This window comes from Protopterus annectens, chromosome 2.part0 (genome assembly GCF_019279795.1).
Source record: "Protopterus annectens isolate FY-2018-M chromosome 2.part0, PAN1.0, whole genome shotgun sequence".
NCBI lineage: Eukaryota > Metazoa > Chordata > Ceratodontiformes > Protopteridae > Protopterus > Protopterus annectens.
Genome location: NC_056728.1, coordinates 127,142,234 through 127,169,906, shown reverse-complemented (window position 1 = coordinate 127,169,906; position 27,673 = coordinate 127,142,234). Strand labels below are relative to the sequence as shown.

The window sequence follows — 27,673 nt, the reverse complement described above, 5'->3', positions numbered from 1 at the left end:
ATTTGAAAACATGTACTTATGACAATGCCTCAAAAATCAAGAGGATTCCCAAGGGACTAAGGTGCTGGAAATTTCCCTATGGGCTTGTACCCCATTCTCCTTTACACAATAGCTCATTAATCTATTTGACAAACACGGCTGCGAGCTCTTGGAGGCGTTGATTAAACACAATGAGAAGCCTACAGAAGACCTTTTTGGTAGAAGCCAACAACTTAGATCTACTTATCACTAAGGACCTTTTGTTTGAACAAAACGTTGAACACTGTAAAAATATTTTCAGTAAAATTGATCAGAACATTGCTGAAATCAAAAAGAGGAAGGAGAAAAAAAAATGAGCAGGGACAAGTCAGAATATTTAGAGGGGTGTGTTAACTCTAGACCTCCAGGTCTCAACATTCGTTCCTCTGAAAATTTAGTAACCAATGAAGAATGTGGAGGAAATGAGGAGGTAGAACTGGACATGGATGACAATGGCCCTTTAGACAATGAACCCATACAAAGGTCAGAAAGATTGAGGAACAGAGCCAATCAACAGCAGGATCTGCCCAATGTATGCAGCCAGCGTCAGTGGAACAGGGGACACAACGGTAGACAGAGGAAGGCTTTTTCCAAGTGCAGACAGACCTAGTCCTTTCCAGTCAAGAGCCTGTTTAATATGAAAATGCTCTTACAATGTCCATGAACAGTTTCTAACTGCACAGGTGATTTTGTTTTATACAACTTTACTATGAACAATTATGATTCTGATTATGCTAATCTCCTTAGTAAAGGTTACTCTTTTGTACCTACGCGTAACATCAACATTGGGAAGCTGTTGTTGGATTTTAAAGTTTATCTTAGAAAATTAAATCTAAAAATTATTACGGATTTTGATGATGCATAATGGGTTAAATATTGTACGCTGGACTAGTACTTACAACCCAGCCCTGGTATTACCCTTGCTTTTGTTCGAAAAGTTAGTGGTCTTTGAATTTAGGGTTTTGTGTACTGATGACAAAAGCATTATTAATAAATGGAATTTAGTATGTATGGGACATGCATTGCTTTTGAAACTTGTTGGTAACAAAAATGTCGTGAAACCCAATGGGTGCTTGTTATGAGTGGGGAAGACTATGTCAACAGGATGAATGTGCATGCTCTTAATGGGACTTTTATGAGGAAGTGTCAGTCAATTTTATTCATTTAGCTTATAAAAACTGATCATCTTCTGAAAGATATTTTTCATCAAGGACAAATTAACTCTGTGTTGTATGATTTTCTGTATGTGAAATTTCCTGTGGTACTATCCATCTTCGGAATACCAAAGATACACAGGACTACCCCAGAATCCCCTAGGAGATCTACTGCGAATGCCAGTAGCTACAAAACCCACCCCCTAGCAAAGTATATTGATATTAAGGTTAAAACCTGTATGGGAAAACTTTACCCACTTGTGCAGGGTTACTCCTGGGATTTTTTTTAATAAAAATTGAAAACCTGGTGTATTCAGAAAATTTGGTATTTTTAAATATTGACGTGGTGGAACTTTTTAATGTTATTCAACACAACGTTAGTTTGGCTTGGTTCAATGACTTTTTGAATGAATCTACTGAGTTTGATCCAAATGAGACTGGTATTTTAAATATACTCATGGAACTAATTTAAAAACAATTTTTTTGGAAGGTCAATATTTTCAGCAGGTTAAGGGAGTAGCTGTGGGGGCCGCGTGTGCACCAATTTTTGCTAATGTCATCCTTATCAAGTGGGAGAAACAATTTTTATTCAATCATTTTCCTCGGCCCCTGGAAATTATACATTAGGCATTTGGATGATATTTTTACTGCTTGGGATAGTGGCATTGTGGATATCAACCCCTTTATTGACTACTTGAAATCTACTTCCCCCTTCCTCAAGTTTACCTACTCTTTTGACCTTTCATCCATTTATTTGGATGTTAGAATTCTTAAAGATTATGACAGTCCTAGCTTAGGGAGTACCATTTATAGGAAACCTACCTATTGTAACAGTTTTTTACACTAGAAGAGCAATCACCCTATTTTCAAAAACATGGGATTGTAAAATGGCAGTATATATGGTTGGCAAGAATGATTTCAGAGGACGATCTGTTTGATGTGGAAAGTAACAGTTTGGCTGATACGTTTCTTGCCTGCAGGTATCCTCCTCAACTTACTAACTTCAAGGTCTGATATAGTACAGAAAAGGAAGGGAGGGGTTATTGTACCCTTGATAAAAACAGAGTACAAGTCAGTAGATGATATTTTTGGTGGGGTTCATGTTTTAAAAATATAATATTCCACAGCTTTTGTTATGGAACACTACTTGAAGGACCAAAGTATTAGGGACATTTTTAAACAGGAACTGGTTAATATTAAACTGTTTTAATGGTATCATTGATTAAATTGGTGATAGGCCCCCTTGTAGTGTACTGGAAGGGCTAAACTATATAAAAAAAAAACTTTTTGGAGCATGGTAACTCAAATGCCTGACCTTACAAGCACACACACAAAAAAAAAAAAAAAAAAAATAAAACATTAACTGCCAAATTAGGTTTCTGCTCCCAATGTAAGTTAATGCTTGTAGGGGATTCTGTTATGGTTAATGGGAATCACACTAAGCTACAATTTTTTTTGCAACTAATTCACAGGGGTTATTTATCTTGCCCTAATTCAGAAATGTACAGGATTTTGTTTTACAGAGTCAAGAGGTGGGCATTGGGAGGACTTGTTAGAGCTTAGTGAGTCGCTATGGCAACTAAGACTAAATGCTTATGTTCCCCCAAGGCTCAATGAGCACATCTCCATTGGAAGTGTGTCGAAGTTAAGACCTTTTAAAGTTTAAATGTGTTTGTATTTACATTTGTAGCAATGTATTCATTTTTGCAAGTTATCGTTCTCTATATTTTTATGAACACACTTTATTTTTTATATACTTTTTTTTACATGCCTCTAATGAATATCTAATGGTTAACTTGGTATGTGGGATCACGGGATTAGGAAAAAGGGATATTTAAAAATCCTTTTGTGTGTGTTTTTTTTATTCTGAAGAAGTCTGTTGTATTGTCAGACGAAAGTGATCAACCTTAATATTAAATTGTTTGTTGGCTCCCCGTCTCCTGATCTTGTTTAGTGGTTCGGATATTACTTGCGTTTCTGTTTTTTGTTGGAGGTTCCTGGATTTTGTGTTTACACACACACAAAGACCAAAACTTCTCCATAGAAGGGTTCCTCTCAAACAGGACTTAACTGCCAGAATTATGCTGAAGGTCTGCCGCTGCTCTTGTAAAGCCTCTGAGCTGCTTCTTCATAGAGTGACAAGTACATTACTAAAATTTCTTCACAATGACAGCAGATTTTCCCTCTTCACAGCTGCCCAATTTTCTGAAACTTCACAAGTTTGTCACACTTAAGCTGAATTTCATTTTTTTTTTCCAAAGATTTCTCCAGATGCTTAAATCTTTGCAGGGAGAAAAGTTGTTGGCGCCTTATGCTTTAGGGATTTAGTGGCCTGCCTTTTTTTTTTTAAATGACCACAATCCCTTAAACTGTGATCAGACCCTCGAAAATAAGTATTTTGAGGCAATCTGTGTGCTGCAATCACAACTGTTAATGGACAATGATATCACAAATCCTCAGAAAACAGAACAATATTCTAAATGAAACAAAATAGCAAAAAAATAAAATATAAAAATAACTTGCTGTATGCAACATTTTACTTTAGGTGAACTGAAGACGCATAACACTTAAAGAATGAGGAAAAATGAAAAAAATGCGCACAAATGTTGATTATAAAAGGAAGCCAGGCATGCTGCCACATAAACTTACTTCAGTGCGACACTGCACTTAGTTCACACAGGGAAGGAAAGAAGCCATTATTTTTATAACTTTAGGACAAACATGAAACAAATAAAGTAGGGATTATCCAAATTACATAATTTACTGTTGCAGTAATACATCCTGAAAAAACATTGATTTAATTAGGAAAATCTTAACAAATCTTTATACTGAATACAATAGAAGTAAATCAGGAAAAGCAATGATGTCAGCATTATGTGGCAGAATATAAATGTAACAGTATCAAAATCCTCCCTGCACCCCAAAAAAAAATACCACCCAGACCCTGATAGTTTGCAGTCAAGCTGGGACCACACACTGTTCCTCTCAAGAGGGATGAATGGCAGTTCTCTGCTGGTCCTTCACAGGGCATCTCCACACCAAGATCCCGCAACCAACATTTCAGGTAGTATTAGGAGCAATAAATCCCAATAGGGAATGGCTTTACACTTGGTGCTTACTTGCTGACTGTTGAGGACAGTATCAGGAATTGATTATACACAAATTCAACATAAAAATCTACTGAATCAGGTTAATGTCCTGTCACAATCTGCTGACAACTGTGTGATCCTGGGAAAATCATTACATGATTTCATGCCTCTGTGCTCCAGGGAAGCAACCAGAACTAGATCCTGACCTACTGTGCTTTTTCTAGTTAAAAAAAATATTTATTAAATTATTATGGTCACAGCTGACTGTCCTCTCCTATGTAAAAGCTTCACAAAAGTCAGTTCATACCTGCAACAAGGCACTAATTTACTGAGGTACTTAGTCAACAAAAGATGAAAAACCAAAATAAAATAAATCCTTGTTGTCTATGCAAGGCTTGCGTGGTGAATCACCTGTACTACTACAAGTCAGAATTGTACACAATACTTTTCTAAATAACTCCCTATGCAATTATCTCAATGCTTCTTTGAAATATTTAGCACTTTACCAGCAAAGGGGCTAACAGGTGTGTTCTGTTGCTAAAGGTTTTCCTATACTTGGTCAAGTACAAAGTAGCCAAGTTTAAACTTGACCTCCTCAATTTGCAACCCCCAATCGCATTTTACACAAGAAATCACTGCCAGTGAGGCGTCTATTTGCATGCCAGCAATGATTGTGTTTATGCTTTTCTTTTTTCTCTTGGTTGTGTGGCTGTGCAGTTAGAAACATACATCTCTGTACATTTATAATGGGGTATATGTGAGGTGATGCCCTAAGAGTGCCAGGATTCTTACCCTCCCTTTAAAAACTTTTTTTTAATTTATTTAATCAACTGGAAAGCTTCAACTGCATTGTTTAATTTGATTAAAGCTTTAATGGATTTAGTATAACCAAATATAGGGGAAACATTACAAAATAGCTTTCCTAGAAACAGCCGTTCAAACATAATCCTTTCCAGTACAATGCAAGATGAACACATAACCATCAATTGATCTATTTCTCCAAACTAAACTCTGAAGACGTGATAGGCTTAGGCTTACTACACAAAAGACTAACTGCCAAATGATGCTAATTTTCAAAGAACAGTTTGTGGCTCTATAGAAAACCTTCCAGTCTTCTTACAAGTTAAAGGAGGATTGGGTACACTGATGAAATAGAAGTTAAAACACTATTACCTGCATATGTGAAATGTGCCATGCACTATGCATCAATTCTCTTAGGAAATGCAGGGAAGCAAAAGTGCCTTTACCCAGTTTCAAAGGATTTCTCAAATCTGGCAATTTTTTATATCATGTAATAACGGGCATGCTGTCATGAACTGCTCATGCATTCTATTTGCATCAGGTAACATGTTAAAATACACTTTCACAAGACTCATGGGAAAACTTTCAATTAAGACACTGCTCGGCTGGACAACTATGAGTAGGGCATGGGAGATCCACTGCTTTATGATAATCACCATCTTCACAAAAGCTTGTCTCTAGTTGTCTTACCTGATGACAGAAGCTTCCTGCAGCAATCAGAATGGGCATTTAACGCTGCTAAGTGCAAAGGGAACATGCCATGGATACCACGCCTAGGAAATTAAACAGCAATAAAGTTTCTCAGTTTATTTTGTGACAAAAATTTGCAATAAAATAAATTATAACCACTGCAAGTATATGGTCCTACATGTACAAAGCAAGAACTTAGTATTTTCAAAGTATGTTACTAGACTTGCAGAAAGCCTTCTAGATTAGAAAGGCCACAGTAACATGAAACTTTGCAATCATTTCAGTCTTGGAGAGCAGTCAACATTTTCTTTGTGTACTAAACATAATTATATAAGCTCTGGAGGAAGACTTTAGTATTGTCAACAAGCTACAAGAGAAATGTTTATCCAGTTTATGGTAACAGCAGTACAGGTTATCAGCTTATTTTACAGCCGTAAAATCCCCATGAATCACAATGTTAAGGGATGTCAGCCTTCCAGCATCACTGAAAACCCTGCATAAAAGTTGCAGTTAGTTCCCAAACAGTTACCTAAATATCAATGAAAAAGCCAGAACTTTTTACCGACATCTCTTTGTCCTGAAAGCTACTCCATCATCTGGCCTGACTGGTTCCCCCTTTCAGATGTTCATTCTCTCTGTCTAATCCAACTTACACAGACTAGATGTTCTTCAGCATGCCACTGCTGTGGAATGAGGGTGCAAAACAATTCATGGAAAAGACAGAAAGAATACTCAATTGCTATTATAATGCTATAAAAGATGGAGTTTTACATAGCCCCTATTCCCTCCACCAAAATGCTGGTGTTGCACTCAACATTGGCTGGGCTTTGACAAGGGGCTCTGGAATGTAACTTACCTTAGTCCTGATTGGTTACACATTATTTATTATTTATTTTTATTTTATTTATTTAAATTTGTTGACCGGGAGTGTCCCACTGGACGTGGGTCCATTTTCAGCAGAGGCCCGGGGAGAAAAGCTCCACAGTAAAATAAACAGACAGTAGTTACATTGGATTACATAGTGATTAACAATTTAACACAGAAATTACTTACAACATATTTACAGATGAAGAACATAGTACATCAGTAGACAACTATAATCTTTATCTGTGAAGTACATAACAGGCATTAACAAATGTAACAATGAGAAGTTCCTGCTGTATAATAAGTACTAGGCTTATGACCATCTGAGCTTGCTATCATCAAGGTAGTTAGTGGAGGTGAAAGAAAGGTAGTCCCACACCCTCCCACTCTTCCCGCATGTCAAGCTCAGTTATCTCTCAAACTCTTCCCTCCAACAGAACTCTTGTGAGATCCATCTAGTGTGGCCCTCTAGCATAAACATGTCTACCCTACCCTACCTCCGCCATCAAGTGCCCAAACAGCTAATCAAACTCAGGTCACCTGGAACACAGGCAGGGCTTTATCCCTATATGCTGCTACTGAGGTTAAAAAAAGCCAGATCTAAATCTCATCTATTCACAACCATTTCCTGGATGAATTACAGGACAGCAAATTAACTCAGTAATGTACTAAGTCATGAAGACATGCTGTCAAGTACAGGTATGCATTCATTCATCCATTTTTTTTTCAGTTTTTGATTACCTGCTTAACTCAGTTGAGGGTTACCACAGCCTATCCTGACACTCTGTGGTTGCAGAGCAGTGAAACTAATCCTGATGATGATGATGCCAATCCTTTGCAAGATGGGCACACACAAATACAAGCACACACGGCAGATATGGAGGCTCGCCAATGTAACAGTATGCCTATAGGATGCAGGAGGACAGTGGAGACGCACATGAAAACCCATATAGAGACTCTGCACACAGCAGGCACCAAGCCAAGATCAGAACTGTAAAACCAAGTTTTGGGAGGGCAGCAATGCCAACTACTGTGCCACTGGACAGCTATGAGGTATATTGTTTTCTGTATGCTGTTTACTACTGTGCCTAGTGATCATTGAGCCTCCCGAGAAGGTCGGGCCCATACACTCCCTCATACTGGGTACTACCAGCACAGAGGTGAGACATAAATAGACTGACCATCATCCAGAGAGCTGTGAAGATGGTTACTGCCCTCATCAGCAAGTAAGCAATGTTGGCATTTCTAAAAAAGCCCTAAACACCCCAACGCTGGCTGATGTCAACATAGGTGTCATCCTTGAGCACCCTAAACCCTTCCTGTGTGTGTATACATGCTTCCACTACATCCTTAAGGGGGTCACCACCACCAGCTTCGGATCACCATAATGTTGTCTAGGCCCCCAACCATTCCCTCTGCAGGATGGGTGAACATGCACCAACTGCTCACCCCTCCCAACTCAGCTCTTACAGTGAAAAAGAGTTGCTATTTAAACTATGGCGGTCTGGGTAATAGTCATGGTTTTATCTATTTATGACTGATCCAGGGTGGGTAGGGAGTACAGCATGCACATACTTCAGTTAAAAAGATATGCATATTATGAGTGCATGACTGCGCGTGTGCACACACACACGCACACACGCAAATGTCTCTCTCTACACATACCCACATATAAAATCTTACGTATAAATACTAGAATACCGCAACCCCACAGACCTTACTGGGATTTACACATTTACATATAATACTGACAAAGATAATGACATATTTACATATAATACTGACAAAGATAATGACAGAAGAAATGCAGTCCAATAAGCCCCACCCAATACTCCATTTAAATGGCATACAGCTGATTCTACCCCGCCTTAATCCTACCACACATCTCCTGACATCTATCATACGTCTCTCTGAAGTCCTTCAATGTCATGCACCCTACTGCTGCTGGTATTAGGAACCCACTACAAACTTTATGGAACATTTTTTTTCTTTAAGGACTAAATAATTCCCTTTCAGCTAGTACTCATGTCTCCATTTCACCCCTCTTATTCTTCATAAAGTCCACGTTATCAATGAATTTCTTGACAATTCAGTAATTCAAATATTATAACCCATTTCTTCCTTCTTGAAATATATTGCTGCAAGCCTAAAGCACCAAGGATTTAAGCAGCATCTTTCAATATATGTGGTCAACATTTTTCCAACTTGATGTCCCCGTCTGTATGGCTACCGGTCATGAGCAAAGCACTCAACATAGCCTTACTAATGTCATATGAAATGGGAGGATAACTGAAACACCTGCTGAATCCACTCTTATTTAGGCATCCCATTACCTTGCTGATTTTTGCCACTCTCCTTTCACATGGCGCCACATGATTCATCATAGTTGTGAGTGTAACATCACAATCCCTTTCCTTCTCAGCACTACTATTCCCTAAGGTCACCCAGCAAGCAAGCATGGTTTCCACACATATTTATATGCACACAAAAAGTATAACCTTGTACTCATGATAAAAGCTCAGTTGCTACCTACCCACTTTGAAAACTACACTGCATCTTGAAGACTAGTCCTTCAGTTCATAATCATTTCCCCAGTGCTGGTTTTGTCACTGAACTGGCTGATCTCAGAAGTATAATAATGAATTTAACAATGTTAGAAAGGAACATCTCTACATGGAATACTGCAGTAATCTGCAAGTTACTGGTGAGAACATCTCTGCATGGAATACTGCAATAATCTACAAGTTATTGGACTCTCTCCAGAAAGTAACTGCCTACATGCCACCCTCTGCTTCTTACTTAGTAAGCTAGATTCATAGTCACCTTCCAATTCTAGTTGCAAGTCTATATCATAACCTTTAATTTCCTAGCCAGCATCCTGTAGAGAAAGATGTTAGAAGTCTTACTTTAGATAAGAAATATGAGAAATGTGTGGCTCTCCATGCCATCTCTGCTGTGATCCCCACAAACAAAATGGATAAAGTTAGACCTGTAAAACCTCTTCCTCCTAAGTGAAGCCCAGATCTGATCTATCTGTAAAAATAATTTCCTTCCATGAACTCCTTCCCACAAAACCTTTTCCACAACCTTTCCTGAGACTGAAGAGAAATGATCACATCTGTAATTCTTTGTGTGTGTTCTAGATCCAACTTGGTGCACTAGAGAGAGAGAGCTGTCTTTCTCCAGCCATGAAGAACCACTCCAGTTTAAAGTACAGTGTTACTGGCTCAGAGAATGCTCCAACCAATTCTTAAAGTGTGAGGTATCTCATCCAGCCACAGCACTTTAAATTCTTGAATTCTGTCAAGTTTCTTAAATTCCCCTTCAGGAACTTTCCTATCAGCCCATCTGTTCACATGTGTACCTGCCACAGTGGCATCTAACCTTGTCTGTCCATTGTAAATACAGAAGTAAATAACTCATTCAGCATTTTTCCATAATGTCTAATCGTTCTGATACTCCTCCTTCCTGCAACCCACTGTTTTGTTAATTCTTTACTTACTACTGACATTTGATTATCGGGAAAGTCAGACTGGATAACAGCCCATTTTCAGCAGCGGCCTGCGGAGAAAAGCTCCTAAGTATTACGAATAATAATACAAAAAACAACTACAGTTTAAATAATTATACCAAATTAAACATAATATAAAAACATTGGTTAAGAATAGTTACAATTTAAAGGACAATGGTTTAACAGAGAAATTTTAATCAGTTTAAAAAGAAATGAAAGGTTAAGTTAGTATAATACAATAGGAATTGCAATAAAGTGAGAGAAAAGCAGCCTTATGGTATATTTTGAAATAAGCCCAGGGAAGAGAAACAGAAGTAAGGAAGTAAGCGAATAAAGGAGTAAGGAAATATACAGTATTAATTTGGTATTTATTCACATTTAGTGATATAGTTTGCCCTGGTTTTATTTACTTATTTTTATTATTTTTTTTTTTACTTTACATGTGACTATCGGGTGAGTCCAACTGGACCAAGTGGCCCATTTTCAGCTGAGTCCCGGGGAGAAAAGCACCACCTAGAAAACTTACATATAATTAACAAGGAGATGATAATAATAACAAAGTCAAACAAAAAAATTGGCAAAGTAGGTAATGTTATCAAAATGAAAAAGTTATACAAGGTTAACAAAAGTTAAAGTCGAACATTGTATAAAATAATTATTCTTAGTGTGCTTACTGAGTACTAAATAGTTTATACTGGAATCGTACACTGTTAGCAGCCTTGATGGTATAGTAAAGGTTTGAGGGGAAAAAAGGGTTGGAGGTGGGGGTTAGGAAAATGAGAGGTGGAGTAATAGGAAGTTAGTATGAGAGAGGCTACTAATGTATACTTTGACAGTAGTAATCTTTATTTATTTGCATTTGTTTGGTATGGGGGACTACCTCTATGGCACTTTTGTTAGATGAGCAGATGATAAAGTTTGATTTATTAAGGGTGGTGTTTTTTTGGGGGGGTATGAAGATCTGGAATTTGGTTTTGTTAGGGTTCAGGGCAAGGTGGTTAGTGGTCATCCAAGATTCGGTGGTGGAGAAAGCGTTTTGGGTCAAGGTCAGACGTTTTGTTTCTGAGGTGCCGTAGCAGATAATAGTAGAATCGTCTGTGTACTGTACTATGGATCCATGCGTAATAACACAGTAAAAGTCATTAATGAAGATGGTGAAAAGAAGGGGTCCCAAACTGATCCTTGGGGAACTCCAGCAGGGAAAGTCCACTGGGCCTAAATGAGCCCATTTTCAGTGGAGGCCTGGGGAGAAAAGCTCCATAACATTATACAAGAAGAAATAAATTTGTTAAACAAGAGTTACAAATTGTAGCTGAATTACAAAAAAAGAGCATTAATCACAACAATCAATTGGGACATTGTACAATTATATGGTTACAAGTTATGAAATTAACTTTGGTTCTATTCAAATGTATCTAATGTGTTAAGAATTTAACAGAGAGGACATATAAGCAATACACATATACAATTATAGTACACTTCTTGTGGGGAAAGTAGGGTAAAAGATGATTTTCAAGGGTGACACTAAGAAAAGTGAAAGTGAGGAGTACAGTTCTAGAGGGGGTGAAATAGGAGAATCAGGTTATTGAGGAATTGGAGATGGTACATGGGCAGAGCCACTGAGAAGAGTGATATTGATGTAAGGTCTTTCTGAATATCAGGGCACTATTAATGGTCCTGAGAGAAGGTGGAAAAGCATTCCAGAGTTTGGCAACAGTGAAAGAGTAGAGATACCAACCTGCATGGAGTTTTGGTCTGTTTACTTGGATAACAGATTGGTTTTCAGATCTAAGATACCCTATTTGGTTGATAGAGTGTTAGAAGGGAGGTGAGGGCTGGGCATTCAAGAGGTTCGTACATAATTACGTGCGCTGTAGATAGTTGTATGTGCGTAAGATGTTGTTTGTGGTAGTTCAAGCCAGTTCAGGAATTGTAAAGACTGGCAGTGATGGAAGGAATATTTTGTATTTGTCACAAACTTAGCAATTTTGTTGTAGCAGGAGTCCATCTTAGTTTTTAAGCAAGACTGAATGCTTGTAAGAATGGGGGCACCGTAGTGAAGAGAGGGCAGGAGAAAAGTTTGGGCAAGTGTTTTTCTAGTAGAAAAGTTTAAGAAGTGTTTATGTCTATAAAGGGTTCCAAGTTTTTGGTGTGTTTTTTTAATATTGTTCTAGATGCGTTGGTCGAATGTTAAATTACTGTCTACAATAACGCTGAGTAATTTGGTATGAGGGACTACCTCTATGGCAGTTTTGTTAGATGAGCAGATGATAAAGTTGGATTTATTAAGGGTGGTGTTTTTTTGGGGGGTATAAAGATCTGGAGTTTGGTTTTGTTGGGGTTCAGGGCGAGGTGGTTATTGGTCATCCAAGATTCGGTGGTGGAGAAAGCGTTTTGGGTCAAGGTCAGACGTTTTGTTTCTGAGGTGCCATAGCAGATAATAGTAGAATTGTCTGTGTATTGTACTATGGATCCATGCGTAATAGCACAGTGAAAGTTATTAATGAAGATGGTGAAAAGAAGGGGTCCCAAACTGATCCTTGGGGAACTCCAGCAGCAGCAGTGAGAAAAGGTTTAAGGGAGTATAGCCACTTGGTACATTGTTGTTTGTAAGACAGTTGGAAAACCAGTCAAGACCAGATGTGGACATGCCTAGGTGTGAGACCTTAGAAAGGAGGAGAGAATGGAAGATGGTGTTAAAGGCCTTAGAAAGATCAATGAAGAGTGCAAAGACAAGTTGGCCATCATTGTAATGGTGGTTGACAGTGTTCAGAAAAGAAGAGGGCAGTTATAGTACTGTGTCCAAGTCAAAAGTCATGCTGAGTAATGGAAAGGAGTAGGTTTTGGAGTAGATAATTCATAAGTTGAATTTGAATGCATTTTTCCATTTTAGAAATGGGAAATAGTATGGCAACAGGGCGGAAATTAGAGATTTCTGTGTTGTTGCCGCCTTTATGTAGGGGGAATGATATAGCTTTTTCCAGATGGAGGGTATGTACGATTCTTGGATAGACCTGTTTATGGGAATACTGATGGGGTATCTGACAGATTTGGGTGACATTTGCAAATATTCAGGGGGTAGGTTGTCTGGGGTGAGTTTTAGCAAAAGCTTAGTTATGGTGGAAGTAGGAACCTGGGAGAAAGTAAAAGGCTGGAGAGCGGAATTTGAAGCTGAGAAATAAGTTGTAGGGTTGTTGTTGTGACTAGTTTGTGGAATGGTGGTAGCTAGTTTGGATATAGTCTCTATAAAGTAGGAATTGAAAAGTGAAGCAATTTCGGCAGATATTTTGTTAGAATTTGGGTAAGGGTAGCTTTTGGTACCTGGGTTTAGTAGAGTAGAGTAGAGAATGAGTTCCAAAATCTTTTAGGGTTATGGTTAGAGTAATTTTGGAGATGGAGACAGTATTGTTTTTTTATAATTAATGACAAGATGTTTAACTTGGTTGCGGAGCTGTTTGACTAATTGGGAGTTTGATGGCGTTTTTACTTTTCTGCCATTTTTTCCATGTTCTGTCTCTTGTAGTCATACGTAGTTTGGTTTCTCTAGAAAGCCATATTGCTTGATTTGTTTTTATTTTCCTGTTTTGAAGGGGGGGGGGGTGGCATTCTACTGAGGATGTTTAGGAATGCTGAATTGAATAATTCAACAGCTTCGTCCAGGGGTAGAGATTTTAGTGTACTCCAGTTAATTTTACTCAGTGTTTCACTGAAGTGTGTTTGGTCAAAGTTAGCTAACTTTCTAGTGGGTTTGCATTGTGATGGTTTAGGGTTGAGGAGGTGTAGCGTATTATGTAGGCAGGCTGATGGTAACTAATACTACAGGGAAGAGTTCCTGCTGAAGAAATTTTACTAGGATCAGAGACTAAAATCCAGTCTAGAATGGAACTACTATTGTTGTTATTTCTAGGTCGGGTTATGCTAGTAATGAGCTGAATTATGTTATACAGACTGATGGATACATTGGGAGAGGTAGTTGTGTGGTCTAGCCAGTTTATGTTAACATCATCTAAAATTATTGTTTCATCGTGGATATTATTGGATGTCCAGGCTAAGATTTCTTCTAATATAGGGATATTATTGCCTCATGGGATATACAAGACTACCAGACTAAATTTTGAAATGGTTAATTTTTAGATGTGCTATAATGAGTTCGGCTGTAGAGAATTGACGAATGGGGTTAGAGTAGGGGGTGATGGTAACTGAGTTAGGGTAGAGAAGTGCCACTCCACCACCTCTCTTGTGAAGTCTGTCTGATCTTAGACAACAGAGACCTGGTGAGAGAAATTCAGTGTCTTTTATATATGGCTTTAGCCATGTCTCAGTAACAGCAAGTATGTCAGGTTTAAAATGGGACATTCAGGCATGGAATTCTGTGATTTTGTTTTTAATACTTTGCATGTTAATGGTTGCTAGTTTTAGGGATGTTTGAGATTGGGGGGTTAGATGGAGTACTTCAGGGGATGGAGTGTATGTCCCCACACTGGGATAGGGTAGTGGTAGTATCTAGATGTAATACTGATAGTAGTTTGCCTTTGAAGTTGCAATGTGTTGTGAGGGGTGTTGTAAGTGGGGTGTAATGTGTGTGTGAAAGGATTTTGGGTTTGAGGAATAGCACTGTATTATTCCAGTAAAGACTGGAAGATATGGTGGAGCAAGATTTGTGATTGGAGGGTTGGGCTAAAGTGATAGAGGTAGGTTTGAACTGTGTGCGAGTAGGATGAAGTGTAGTGAGGTGAAGAAGGATTGAGAGAGACAGAGACAGTAGTAGTAGTGTGGCCATAGTTACTGGCGTCATTGTGGATACTGGATGAACTGAGAAATACTGAAGTAAGTTGTACGAGGGGGAAAATTTTTTAATGTAGATGGTTGGATAGTTGGTAAATGAGAATGGAAGGGAAGTGGTTAGTAGAGTAGTTAATTTGGATATATTGAATGGGTGGGGTAGGGTTAATGAGTGGAGTGTGTGTTAACTGGGTAGTTGGATTGTGAGTGTGGTTTGGCTAAGTATAAATTTAATAGATATGGGGGTGGGAATGGGGGTAGGGGTAGGGTAGGGGAATGAGCTAGAGCGAAGTGAGGGGGAACAGAGTGGAATGGCCCAATTTACTTGTACAGCACTTAAAAGATGAAAGAAAGAAAAACAATAAGTAAGGTGAGTAGTGCAGAGAGTAGAACCCTAAGTGATAGAAAAGAGAGGTATGTGGAGTAGTTAGTGATTGTTTTAGCTTTTAGTGGTAGATTTGATTTGTTGGAAGTGTTGGCAGGTAGGGAACAGAGGGGCTAGACAGAATAGGTATTGAAGCGGAAAGAAACATTGTTTAATAACTAAGACGGCCTAAATGGGGGAATGCAGTATTAAGCAGGGCTAGAGCAGAAAGAAGTGTAGAAAAAGTATAGTCGGGGATGGTACAACAACTTTGTGCAAAGTGAAACAGTTAGGGCGAATGGGAGGTGTTGGGAAGAGGACCAGGGAAAGAAGAACAGTAAACAGTAGAGGGTACTAGGGGGACAGGAGGGGTCATGTACGAAGGGGAAACAGAAAGAGACCGAGTTACAGAAACAATTATTAACCTAGGCTAATAATAGTACACATACATTCACTATTGTAGGTCAAGCAGCAGACCTAAGTGTCCAGTCTTCCACCAAATGACTAGGGGTTCTCAGGGACCAGACTTTTTGAGAGAGATCTTTGTATCCACTAGAGTGAGGGAAGAGCACAGTTATAATGATATCACTGAATCATGTGGCAGGTATGTGTCACAACAGTCACAATAAAACTTGGGCATACTGAGATTAGACAGGTTTTCTCAAGTGTAAGTAACAGTGTGTTAGGAATGAAAAGGGGTTTAGTACACTACAACACAGACATATAATCAGCCAGGTTTGGTACAGGAACATAGCCAGTGGTTGGTAAGGTGCTGTTTTAGATGTCGTATTAAAGTAGGAGCAGAGGTAGTGGTAAGTATTGCAGGAGGTAATGAGTTGCATAGTGTAGATATTCTGTTTGATAAAAAGGGCATCACCATAGCTATTAATAGATTTGGTTATTTTTAGTAGATGTTTGTTGGAGGATCTTAATGAGCGAGAGCAAGAGTAGGGCTGAACAAGGTCTTGGAGAGCAGGGAAGTTGCTAGGGTGTGAAGATGTTGTGTGTGAAGTTTAATTGATTAAAGGTAAGTAAGTTGGGAAGTTCAAGCCATTTTAGGTGTTGGGAGTGCTATACAGTGATGTGTTCTTTATGGTAGGTTTGGGGCGAATCCTGCTATCTTATTGTAGCATGATTCAAGTCTGATTAGGTTGCATTTACTGAGATTTGTGAAAATTGGGTATGCATATAGTAGAGAGGAAAGAAGGTGAGTCCTAGAAATGGCCTGTCTAGTGGAGTCAGTGAGGTAAGGCTTGATATGGTAGAGAGAACCTAGCTTGGTGTGTGCTTTCTTGATAGTTGTTGTGAGGTGTTTGTCAAATCTAAGGTTATGATCTATGGTCACCCCAGGAGCTTGATTTGTTCTACTGGCTCTATTGTAGTGTTATTGGAGAAAGTGATAGTGAACTGCAGTGGGGGGTCAGATAGCTTTAGCTTAATTTTATTAGGATTGAGAATAAATTGGTGGTCAGAGTGATATTTTTCTAAGTCACTAAGGGCAGTATGGGTTTTATGAAAGAGTGAAGGTTTGGATGGGGCTGAGCAAATAAGGGTGGAACCATCTGCGTATTGAATTATGGTAGTGTTATTTGTGGCTGATAATAGCTTATTTGTGAAGACAGAGAAAAGTAGTGGGCCTAGTATTGATCCCTGTGGTACACCTATGGTGACAGGGAGGAGGGAAGAGATTTGATTTTGCAATTTTACAGACTACTGATGGACTATTAAACAGCTTTGAAAGCAATATACAGCAGATGTGGATAGGTTTAAGTTTGCAAGTTTGGCTAGGAGTGTTTCATGTGAGACAGTATCAAATGCTTTTGACATGTCAAGGAATATAGTAGATATTTGGAGTCCTGTATTTCTGAGTTGGTTAATAGCATTATTAAAACTGAGCACTGCAGTGGTGGTACTGGGCTTTGTGTGAAAACCGTGTTGGGGATGAGGACAGTAAGTTGTTGGTTAGTAGATAACTGAATAATTGAGCATGAATGCATTTTTCTAGAACTTTTGCATCGGGAGGGAGAATGGCTATGGGTCTATAGTTGTTAAGTTTGGTAGATGAACCACCTTTATGGAGATGGATAATGACTGATGTTTTCCACAATTTAAGTATATATTGTTCAGATATGGACCAGTTGATGAAAACTGAGAATAGGAGAGAGATGGTGCCTGCTGCTGTTTTGAGAAACTCATTGGGAAGTTGATCTGTAGCATGGGCAGAGGGTTTCAGTTCTGATAGTAACTTCTTAATGGTGCTAGTTTGGATAGTTTTGAAAGAGAAGGAGTTGAGATCATTTGAGGTTTGTGTTGGAAGGGATAGAGCGGTGATACTTTGGAATGGACCAGGGATAAGATGGAATTAATGAAATAAGAGATGAACTGAGAGGCAATGCTCTCTGAGGTATTTTGGGTGGTTGGAGTTGTAATATGTCCTGGTTTTAGGAGATTATTGATAATTGCCAGAACTTTTGGGGGATATGCTGATACTTACTTTCAGAGGCTGTGTAGTAAGCTTTTTGCCTTGTTTGATCCGTTTTTTGGATTGGTTTCTTAGATGATGAAAGCTATGTAATGTTGCTTCATCTTTAGTTTTAAGATACTGGTACCAGGTTTTATCTCTTAGTTTAAGAAGGTTTTTGATTTCTTTTGTGAGCCATGGTTGTGTTTTGACTTTGGTACAGCACTTTCTTAGTGGGGCAAGGTTATCCAGGATATTGAGGAAGATGCTGTTGAAGTACTCTACAGCCTGATCGAGCTGCAGATATGTCAGAGGGGGGTCCAGTCACTTTTTTGTAGAACAGTGTTAAAGATTCCAGGTGAGAAGTTTTTTTGTTAGGTATGAGCCTATAAACTATGTCTTTACTGGGACATGTGCATTGTCTAATAAGGTAGATGGGATTGTGATCACTTAGATAAGCTGATAGACAGCCAGTCTGACAGTTTTGAGAGGGTTTATTTGTTAACGTCCAGTCAAGTATTGATTGTTTACAACTGTGCTTATCAGTTCTAGTAGGGGAGTTAATAATTTGGTGAAAGCTGTGCAGGTTAATTAAATTGCTTGGATTATTGGAAGTAAAAGAAGACCAATCTAGGTTAAAGACACCCATGATTATGTTTTTTTGGCTAAATGTGGAACTTACCCAAAAGAGGAAGCCTTCAATTGTGGCTGGGTTGTTGCCAGGTGGTATGCAGGTAGCTATGAAAATGACATTTTATTGGCGTTGATCCTAAGGTGAGTGGAGAGGATTTCCAAGTTGTTTTGACCTGGGTAAACTGTGTTTAGTTGTTCTAGGTGAAGGTGAGATTTGTATAATATGGCAATCCCTTCTCCCAGTTTGTGAAGCCTACCTAGTCTTATAATACTGTACCCAGGGGATAGTATTTTGCTGTTTTCTATTTGTGGTTTTAGCCAGGATTCTGTTATTATGACTATGTCTAGAGAGTATTGAGCGAGAGTTGTATGAAATTCTGGGATTTTATTGACTAAGCTTTGTAGGATCATATTCAAAATAAAGAGAGTATGCTTATTGTGCTGACAATTGTTTTGAGCAAGAACAGAGCCAACTTTTTGCTAGGAAGACTTCTGGAATGGTTTTGAAGGATGGGAGGAAGGCTATTAATCTGATGGATACAGATAAGGATTTCCAGACCTTAGCAACATGGTACAAATACAGACAATGCTTAGGAGACTTGACAGGTTTACGGACAGACAGGAGTTCTTGTTTATTGAATTGTAAAGATCAACTGGGAACATAAGTGTGTAGCATGTTATTTAGTGCTGATAAAGCAGACAGAGTCAGGGCAATTTTATAGGTGGTAAGAAGCTTAGTATATGCTAGTTGATGGGGTAGTTCTAATCAATGTAGGCTTTTTTGTGCTATACAGTAGCGGATTCTGAAAGGGACATTTGCTGCAAATTTATTACATTTGTTATAGCATTGTTCAAATTTTAATTGTGCGATGTTTGAAAGTTAGTAAGGATGGGAGATTTTCTCCTACATTTGCAAAGCATATGAAGAATTTCATCTACACAGTTTTCATCATCCCAGCTCTTTCTCTTGCACTACCCTGGTTTTAAGAATAATCCTAGATGCCTTTTTTCCTACCACCTCCTTGGATGTTTTTCTCATCCTTTCCCACCTTCTGATTCTGTTATGTGCCTTTCACTTCTTCACTGGTGCTTACCCTCCTCTTTAGGCAGGCTGGCTGATAGCTCCTGTCACAGCCCTTCCTTGCCTGATACAGGATTTCACCCCTTCCTCTGTAAATCTCACAGCAGTTCCTACTACTGGCGTGGCACTACTTAATTCAAAAGTCAGATTTCTCAAAATACATCAAAATCCTTTAAGTGTGTGGACCAGCATCATTCACCTTTAAGTCTAAAGCCATAATTGTTTAAAAAGACACATAGGAACATGGCCTTCCACTTTTTTAAGTGAATAATCATCATGCCAAGGGCAAATTACAAAGCAAAAGGGGGTGCCTGTCATTCAGTCAAAAGCACTACTATTGAGTGCTGAAAGATCAAAGCTAAGTCAGTGAAATAACTTTCCCCAACACTGTTTTTTCCCCTCCAATGTTCTGCAACCTTGGAGTAAGTATGTATATGTATATATATATATATATATATATATATATATATATATATATATATATATATATATATATATATATATATACATATATATATATATATATATATATATTATATATATATATATATATATATATATATATATATGTGTATATATATATATATATATATATATATATATATATATATATATATATATATATATATATATATATATATATATATATATATATATATATATATATATATATATATATATATATATATATATATATATATATATATATACATATATATATATATATATATATATACATATATATATATATATATATATATAGATATATATATATATATATATATATGTACATATATATTTTTTTATTTATTTATTTATTTTTTTTGGGGGGGGGATTAAGTAAGTTTAGCTTACTTTTCAATTGTTCAACACTTGATAATAGTGCTTTTGAATGATCAACATGTATCCAGGAAAAGGAAACACACAGTTTATAAATGTATTAAGTAATAAAATTCCTTTTTAATTACTTACATTACATTTAAAGCATAAACATAACATAACAGTTAACTTTGACTATGTATTTTAATCAGCAGTGAGAAGCATCAGCATCCAATATGGATCCTGATTACTCACCACCATTCTTCTATCTTCTTTCTACCCACTCTGTTTATCATAAATTAATGGCTCCTTATCTATAACAGTACTCTAGCTTTAAAACATGTATAATGGCTGACAAATCAGGAAGACACGTTTGTGACTGCTGGCAAGTTTTTGTTAGCATATTTCTAAATTTCTTACAAGACAACACTACAGCATAAACAATACCATACAATGTAGGACAATGTAGCCTCAAATCCACAAATAACTGGTGGAAGGTGAAAACAACAAACAGGCCTATATTGCTATGGTTTCTTTTTCAGGAATTGTATTAACCTACCACTTCTCTCCAGCTACAGTTTCTCAGTACTTTTTTCCCATTAAGCTGCACTTATGATACTTAGAGTAGTTGACTTGAGCATGCAACCTTCCTCAATGCTTGCCACAGCTTCCACAACCCCATCAAAGATGCTGCTGCTATCTTTCTACGCCAGAGTCTCTGGCTGTCTAGTCTGCAAAAATGATTACTTATATCACACACAATCCTGCAAAGATCGCACATTTTCTCCCTTATTGCTATAGGTCAGTGACATCTGCTTTCTGCTGTGATGTCAAGGCAGCTTCTTAAACTTCTCTTGCATCTACCATCATTTCCTACACTTGGAAGACCTCCCGAGTTATCAGTCAGAGAGTGACCAGACGTTTGGCATTATTTCTAGTCTGGGTGATGGCATTTCCACATACACACAATCCTTTTTCCTCGGCAACCAGATGAACAACTGAAAGATATCATCAAGCTTATGTTACACTTATCACACATCACATGTGGTCCTCTTACTGATAAACAAGCTGGATGATGAATATCAAGGTCCTGAATACTTGGCAGAAATTCCTGAAATGTAAAACGCCCGACATTCTGACCCTATTTAAAACAGCTATCAAAATACCTGACAAGGAGTTATGCATTGTAGAGGGACAAAACCCTAACCATTGTGCAAGTGACCTCAAACAAATTTGTGGTTCAGGAACCGAAGTAAGCGTCCATCCATCCTAGGGGCAGGTTGGTAGCTCTGGCTTGCCAAATGGGTGACACCTAGCAGGAGCACTAGGTGTTCACCTAGCAGAGTTTGAGTCCTCCAAGCCTGTGCTGTCAATAGTACATTTTGATCTAAGTTGCCAAGGATTATTCATGTATAAGACAGCACAGTTTCCCTCATGAGACAGGGACTGCAGAACTAGGAGGACCTGCTTAAGGGATGGTGGTGCTCCCACAGACAGAGTCAGTGAGTAGGCCAGCAAGCTGGTATGGTCCCTTCCATCCAACTCTCATTGGGGAATGGAAGATTGATCATAACTGTTGGTCATAAATGAACAGGCTTGTAGGACTCTTGCCTGGTCAGTGAATGACCAGCTTGAACACCCTTGAAAGAATGGGCTATTATGATAACGGCAGTGTAACTATCAAGCAGTGTCTTGTCTGGAAGCAAAAATAAAACAAAAAAAAAATAAATAAGAATAACTGGAAGAAAACTAAATCATCTACATATATTTCATTAGCATTACTGCAGGCATCAAAAAATAAACACAGTTCTATTCAGAAATCTCAGTTTTATATTATTTATAATAGCAGAAAAATGAACAGACAAGCCAGACATATTTAAGCAATAACCAACAACTGTGCATGGGATTTACTCATGGTTGGCATGGTTTGATCATGAGGATGAAGCTTGAGTGATTACAAAAAGCCAACAGCGGGTAAATTCTGATATACCCACAAATAGGAGTGCATTACTGCTATTATACAATGACATTATTTAATTAAAAAATTGCTTACCTTTCTTAAATAATGTTACGTACATGGGTGCTGTAGTGTTCCTCTGCATTCTCACTTGTTTGCTGATGCACTGCGCATGCATATGGGACTTTATTTCCCACACCTGCACAGTATATCATTGCACTGCAGGGGTAGAAGAGACATGAGAATCTCTGTTGCTATTTTTTTTTCTGTTTTTGGCCATACATGCTGTTAATGCAAGAAATCTGGACAAAGTCCAGCATAATGGAGGGACAAAGGTTAAAAAAATGTGGACAGATTTTAAATATTGCTCTTATAAGCTCAGAAAGTTACTGGAACAAGTAGCTTTGTGTTAGTATGCATTTTCAGAGGGATGTGAAGCCCAAACCTGAAATGTCTGTCATGATTTAATGACTTCAATCCCCAGTGGCCTGCCAGAAAAATAGAGTTTTTATGAGGAACATACAAACACTATGAGGCAAAAATCTGGATAGTTGAGAGGTATGAGAGTCTAAGATTTTAGGAGGGACAGTGCAGAAATTCAAGGAAAGTCAGGTATGCTTGTTTCTTTACTTTTTCAAAATGTACCAGATTTTTCTTGTATTTTCCTCTGTCCTTAAGCATATGGCAATAGAAATGTCTGGCAGCTCAATGGTACTTCAACTGCTGGAATTTTTTCTAACGCTATACGCTCAATTTAAAATGGGCACGCTAACTGGGGCTGTCCAATCAATGTGCTCATTTCTGAATAGCAATGAGCTGTTACTGCACAAGTGCTGTTATACTGTACAACTGCTGTTATACTTCTGATACATAATCAGTAATACAAATGGAAAAATTACAGGGCTTACAGAAACTTTTAAACAATATTACAGTAATGAGTGAAATAGTGATGAGGCTAAGAAGGAAGAAAGAGAAATTCAAAGAAATGAGCAATTTGGATTTATCATCTGATAAGCAGAGTGGAAGATGTACACGAATCCCTGTATTATTCATTTCCAGGATATCTCTTAAAGAAAAACAATACTTAAAGGTTATCAGTATGGAAAGAAAGAAAGATCAGTAAAAATGTGAGCCTGTAACTCCAAACAATTGTCTCTGAAAACATAATGAATCATCTAAACCCAGCTCTGTGGCAGAGAAGGATGGAGACCCAACTGTGTCCCAGATGACCAGAATTCAATCAGCGGCTCAGACATGGAGAAGCCAGGGTAGGAGAGGTAGACTGAAAGGCTTATATCAACCTGCCTATCCAAAGGGAGGGGATGGTGTTCTGCCCACAGCTGGAGGACAGTCCGATAGAGGCAAAAGCATGAATCTACTTGGCTGCAAAGATAAAATGCCACATGAAATCAATGGCAGGAGGCCTAAGACAACTAGAGTTACTGATGGTGATGCTTGTGACACTGATAATGCTCTATCCAATTAAGGATTCTCTTCTCTTGCACACCTAAAAATCCCTTCCACCCCCATCTACATATATGATTCCCACCACCCTACTCTCACACTTAGGAAATTGTGGTAGGAAGATTATTAAAGAATGTTCTGCACTGCTCTCTCTTCCTGAAAAGGGAGGGCCCACCTGACAAAAGGGATATTCAGGACTTCACAGGGAGCCATGGGGAAAGAGTGGGCTAATGGGGAATAAGGGCAGATGTTAGCAATGGGAGGTAAGGGATTCAAAACAAATAGAATACCACAAAATAACAGGATGTGACATAATGGAGTACATTAAACATGTGCTCAGTCTCCACAATCTGTACCTGTATATTATGTAATTGTCAGAAAGCCATAAAAGTATATTACTTATGTACAAGGAAAAAATGAAAAGGAAAATTATATACAAAAAAAGAAATTACATGTCACAGAGGAGAGTAAAGCAGCACTACTCATACTCCAATGAAACAACAACACTTACTCAACAGTGTAAGTCTTAGTACCTCACTCACTTCTGCCCTCATATTAGAGGAAGTTATTCTAAACTTTAAAACACAAATAACTCAACACTTCAACCAATAACTGGTCTTTGCTGGGGTCATCTGCTGACAGATGCTGCAAGTGAACTAGCAGTAATACTGTCTTCATAATGACAACACTACACTTTGAGCATTGACATGGCAGGGCATAACAAAGTTTCACGTGTCCTTAAGCAAACAGTTGTATTGTGGACACTACATTGCATGGTTTGTCAAGTAATCATTCAGTGATTTGAATGGAGTCCCCAAGCTGGACTATCTGGAGTAAAGCAACAACAGGACTATTGTTTGAATTTGAATAACTTTCACTCTTTCACATTTCTATAACTCAACAGCAGTCTATTTAGAGATCAAGGGTAGAGAGACACATCATCTACATTAGTGGGTGCAGAACACCCCTGCAAACATTTTACATATCTGCAGTGTTTCTTTAGATGATGTTTTGGGCTCACAACTTTCTGAGATTATGTTTTTTAATTTATGCTTTATATTACAATATGAAGCACCTCGGTATTCTAATATGAGCGTCTTAAAACTGCGCACCAAACCATCATACTTTTCTAAAGATCTTCTTAGCATTTTATTTCTCTAGAAAACTCTTCAATAATCTTGAAAATGTCCTTGTTAGCATTTACAAATAATACTTCTGTGGAGTTTTAGGAGTGTGCTATAGCTTACTAGCTACCATTGATCTACTTTTCATCATCGAAATTTCACTACTTTGAAAAAGAAAAGTAGATGCCCACTTCAGCGAAAGTGCATTTCAATGAAAGTGCACTTCCGCTGAATTCCATTAGCCGGATCAGATGACTAAAAAAAAAGCCCCCCTGCACCCACCATGTACTTAAATATACCAACTCTGAGACTGCACTACAGGGAGGAAAAGGGAATATTCCCATTCTGCGCTGTATTGTGATCTCTGTACTCTGTTTTCGAAGTTTCAGTACTTCAAACAAGTGGTCTCGCACAACTGGGTTTCGAAGTACTGAAACTTCGATCATCCGAAGTAGACCCAGCTACCTATAACTGATCAACTAAAATCAATAAATTTGGGGTTTTGCTTGCTCCAAAGCGGTGGAGGATGAAGACCTAATTAAGATGGCAATGACCCAAAGTAAGACAGTGGCCTGGGCTCTAGACAATCTGACCAAGGGAGCTATGCATCTGATTCAGCTTTTACCTGCCTACATTATCTTATGAAGAAGTATGACAATGTGGTCTGCTGCTGTCAAGACATTCCTATTCTAAGAAAGCACTGGCATTTATTAAAAAAAACTGGCAAAGGAACCAAGGTATTAGGAGCAAATAACTGGAGAGGGAACGATGATAGAATGGGAAGATGCCAAGTATTTATCTGGGCGGCATTTTAGAGATTGTCTTCCCTATCAAGGATTGATATCAGAGTACAGGCAAAGAGAAAAAAATGGGGGGGGGGGTCCTAAACAAAAGACCAGCACTGGTAGAGTTTTTAATAGAATCCTGAACAGAAGCTAAAAAGGAATAATTAGTACAGCATATAAAATATTGCATGATAACTATAAGAATCAATTAGAGGAGGTTGGAAAGGATTGGGAAGAGAGACTGGATAAGCAATTCACAAATAAACAAAGGGAGGATATATGTATGCATCCCAAATATGCAACAAAATCTAGAAGATTTTGGATTTTTACCTGGAAATGTTTACATACATATTTTTATACCCAAAGCAGACTCCAGAGAATTTTTCCTCAGGCAGACAGCAAATGTTGGAGGTGTGAAGGGGAAGAAAGAGGTACTTGGGAAAATATTTCCTGTGAGTACAGTAAGTTGGTGGACTAAGGACTTCCTGCAGCACGCACGGTCGGAGATGCTGGGTGGGCAGATTGACCTGACAAGGGAGATGATTTTTCTGAGCTATGATACAGAATCAGAATTGCCTAGACATGGTAAAGTCTTGCTGTGTCTAATAATGCTGGCTGCCAAAAAAGCAATTACGAGAAAATGGAAATCAAAATCTAAACCAACTACACTGGAAGTAGCAAATATAGTAACAGAGATAAAACAACTGGAAGTGAGATCTTTAGAAAAGGGTAGGAGCAAATTACATACGAAAAAAATGGGAATTGTGGGAACAATCCATAAAAGGGAGGAATGAGGTTTAAAAAGCGACAGGGTTTAAATGAGCTATGTAATGTTGGAGTGAGAAATATTGGGTAGATTATAAGTGATGAATAATGTTTGTAACTGGGAGTGTGTCAGTATGGTTTGCAATTTAAAATGCTTGCAACTAAGACTGTGTTAGTGTGATTTGTTTTCATTTATATAAATGTATTATCTATGTAGTAAGTGATAGTTTACTAAAGATGTTTCTTATTTAAAAAAAAAAAAAAAAAAACAGGAATTGAATGATTTATGTAATGTTGTTTAGGTTATATGACACATAGCAATATATGTGAAGTATAAGGTTTGTTTTGTTAATATAGTTTGATTATGTTTATTTGAATGTAAATGTGCCTATGTTACAAGTGATAATTCAATAAAGGTGTTTGAAAGAAATAAGAATTCTTTATCTGAAAGAGGTCCATGAATACGCAACAGGTGCAAGGACCATGGTTTGTGTTCAGCTCTGCCAATCAACAGATAGTATTACAGCCAGAAATGGCTGGGTACAATTAAGGCAGATTTTACTTACAAAGCACTTTTCTTGATGCAAGGTGCTGTATGCGACATAAAAATGTAAACATGATGAACATCATGCTATGAAGATCTGCAGACTAAGGTAATACTCTTTGCTTGTATTTATACTATTTATTTAAATTTTGTTAACACATTTTCAGAGGGAAGCTACGAAGAAACCTCTCGTATTTAATTTTAAAAATAAAAAATATAGGAAGTACAATAAAAAAAAACAGAGTATGTACTCATAAAATAGCATTAAATTAATGACTTATGCTGTACACAGTCCATTAACAGGAGTACATGACTGTCAGAAAGACATGAGTACGATATACAACGGACTTCAGAAGTACTGTTAAGTATGAAGCTGATTATGAGGTCATGAACACTGAATAATGATGAATCATCATTAACTGAAATGACTGACTTCTCCAGATGGTCTTAGAAATTATATACAATATACTTCAGCACCTTACAAAGCTTGATGCTGACTGTGTAAGGGTGTAAAAAATGAAGGATGACTGAAGAGCTTTACTGCTATGCAGAATTCTATGATTCAATAATCGGCAATAAAAACGTAAGCCAGGCATAAATAAGCATTCCAGATGACAGAGAACAAAAAGTGGTTATTGTACAGACAAAACATGCCTGACCAAAAATGAAAATAAATAGTTAAGAGCAACACCTTAAACAGCAAAGGATCACCGATACGGCAAGATTATCAAGTGGAAGTCAGATGAGACACAGTGTTGGGGAGACCA

The 27,673-nt window shown here is 37.9% G+C and overlaps 1 protein-coding gene across 3 annotated transcripts in view; it reads right to left on the bottom strand.

The window, feature by feature from the left end:
* ANKRD44 (ankyrin repeat domain 44) overlaps positions 1-27,673 on the bottom strand; it is a 1,254,083-nt gene that overhangs the window by 446,402 nt on the left and 780,008 nt on the right. For all 3 annotated transcript variants that reach the window (XM_044060611.1, XM_044060613.1, XM_044060612.1), the window contains exon 11: positions 5,753-5,835. In XM_044060611.1, the coding sequence (XP_043916546.1) occupies positions 5,753-5,835 (83 nt within the window). The remainder of the gene's footprint in view (positions 1-5,752; positions 5,836-27,673) is intronic.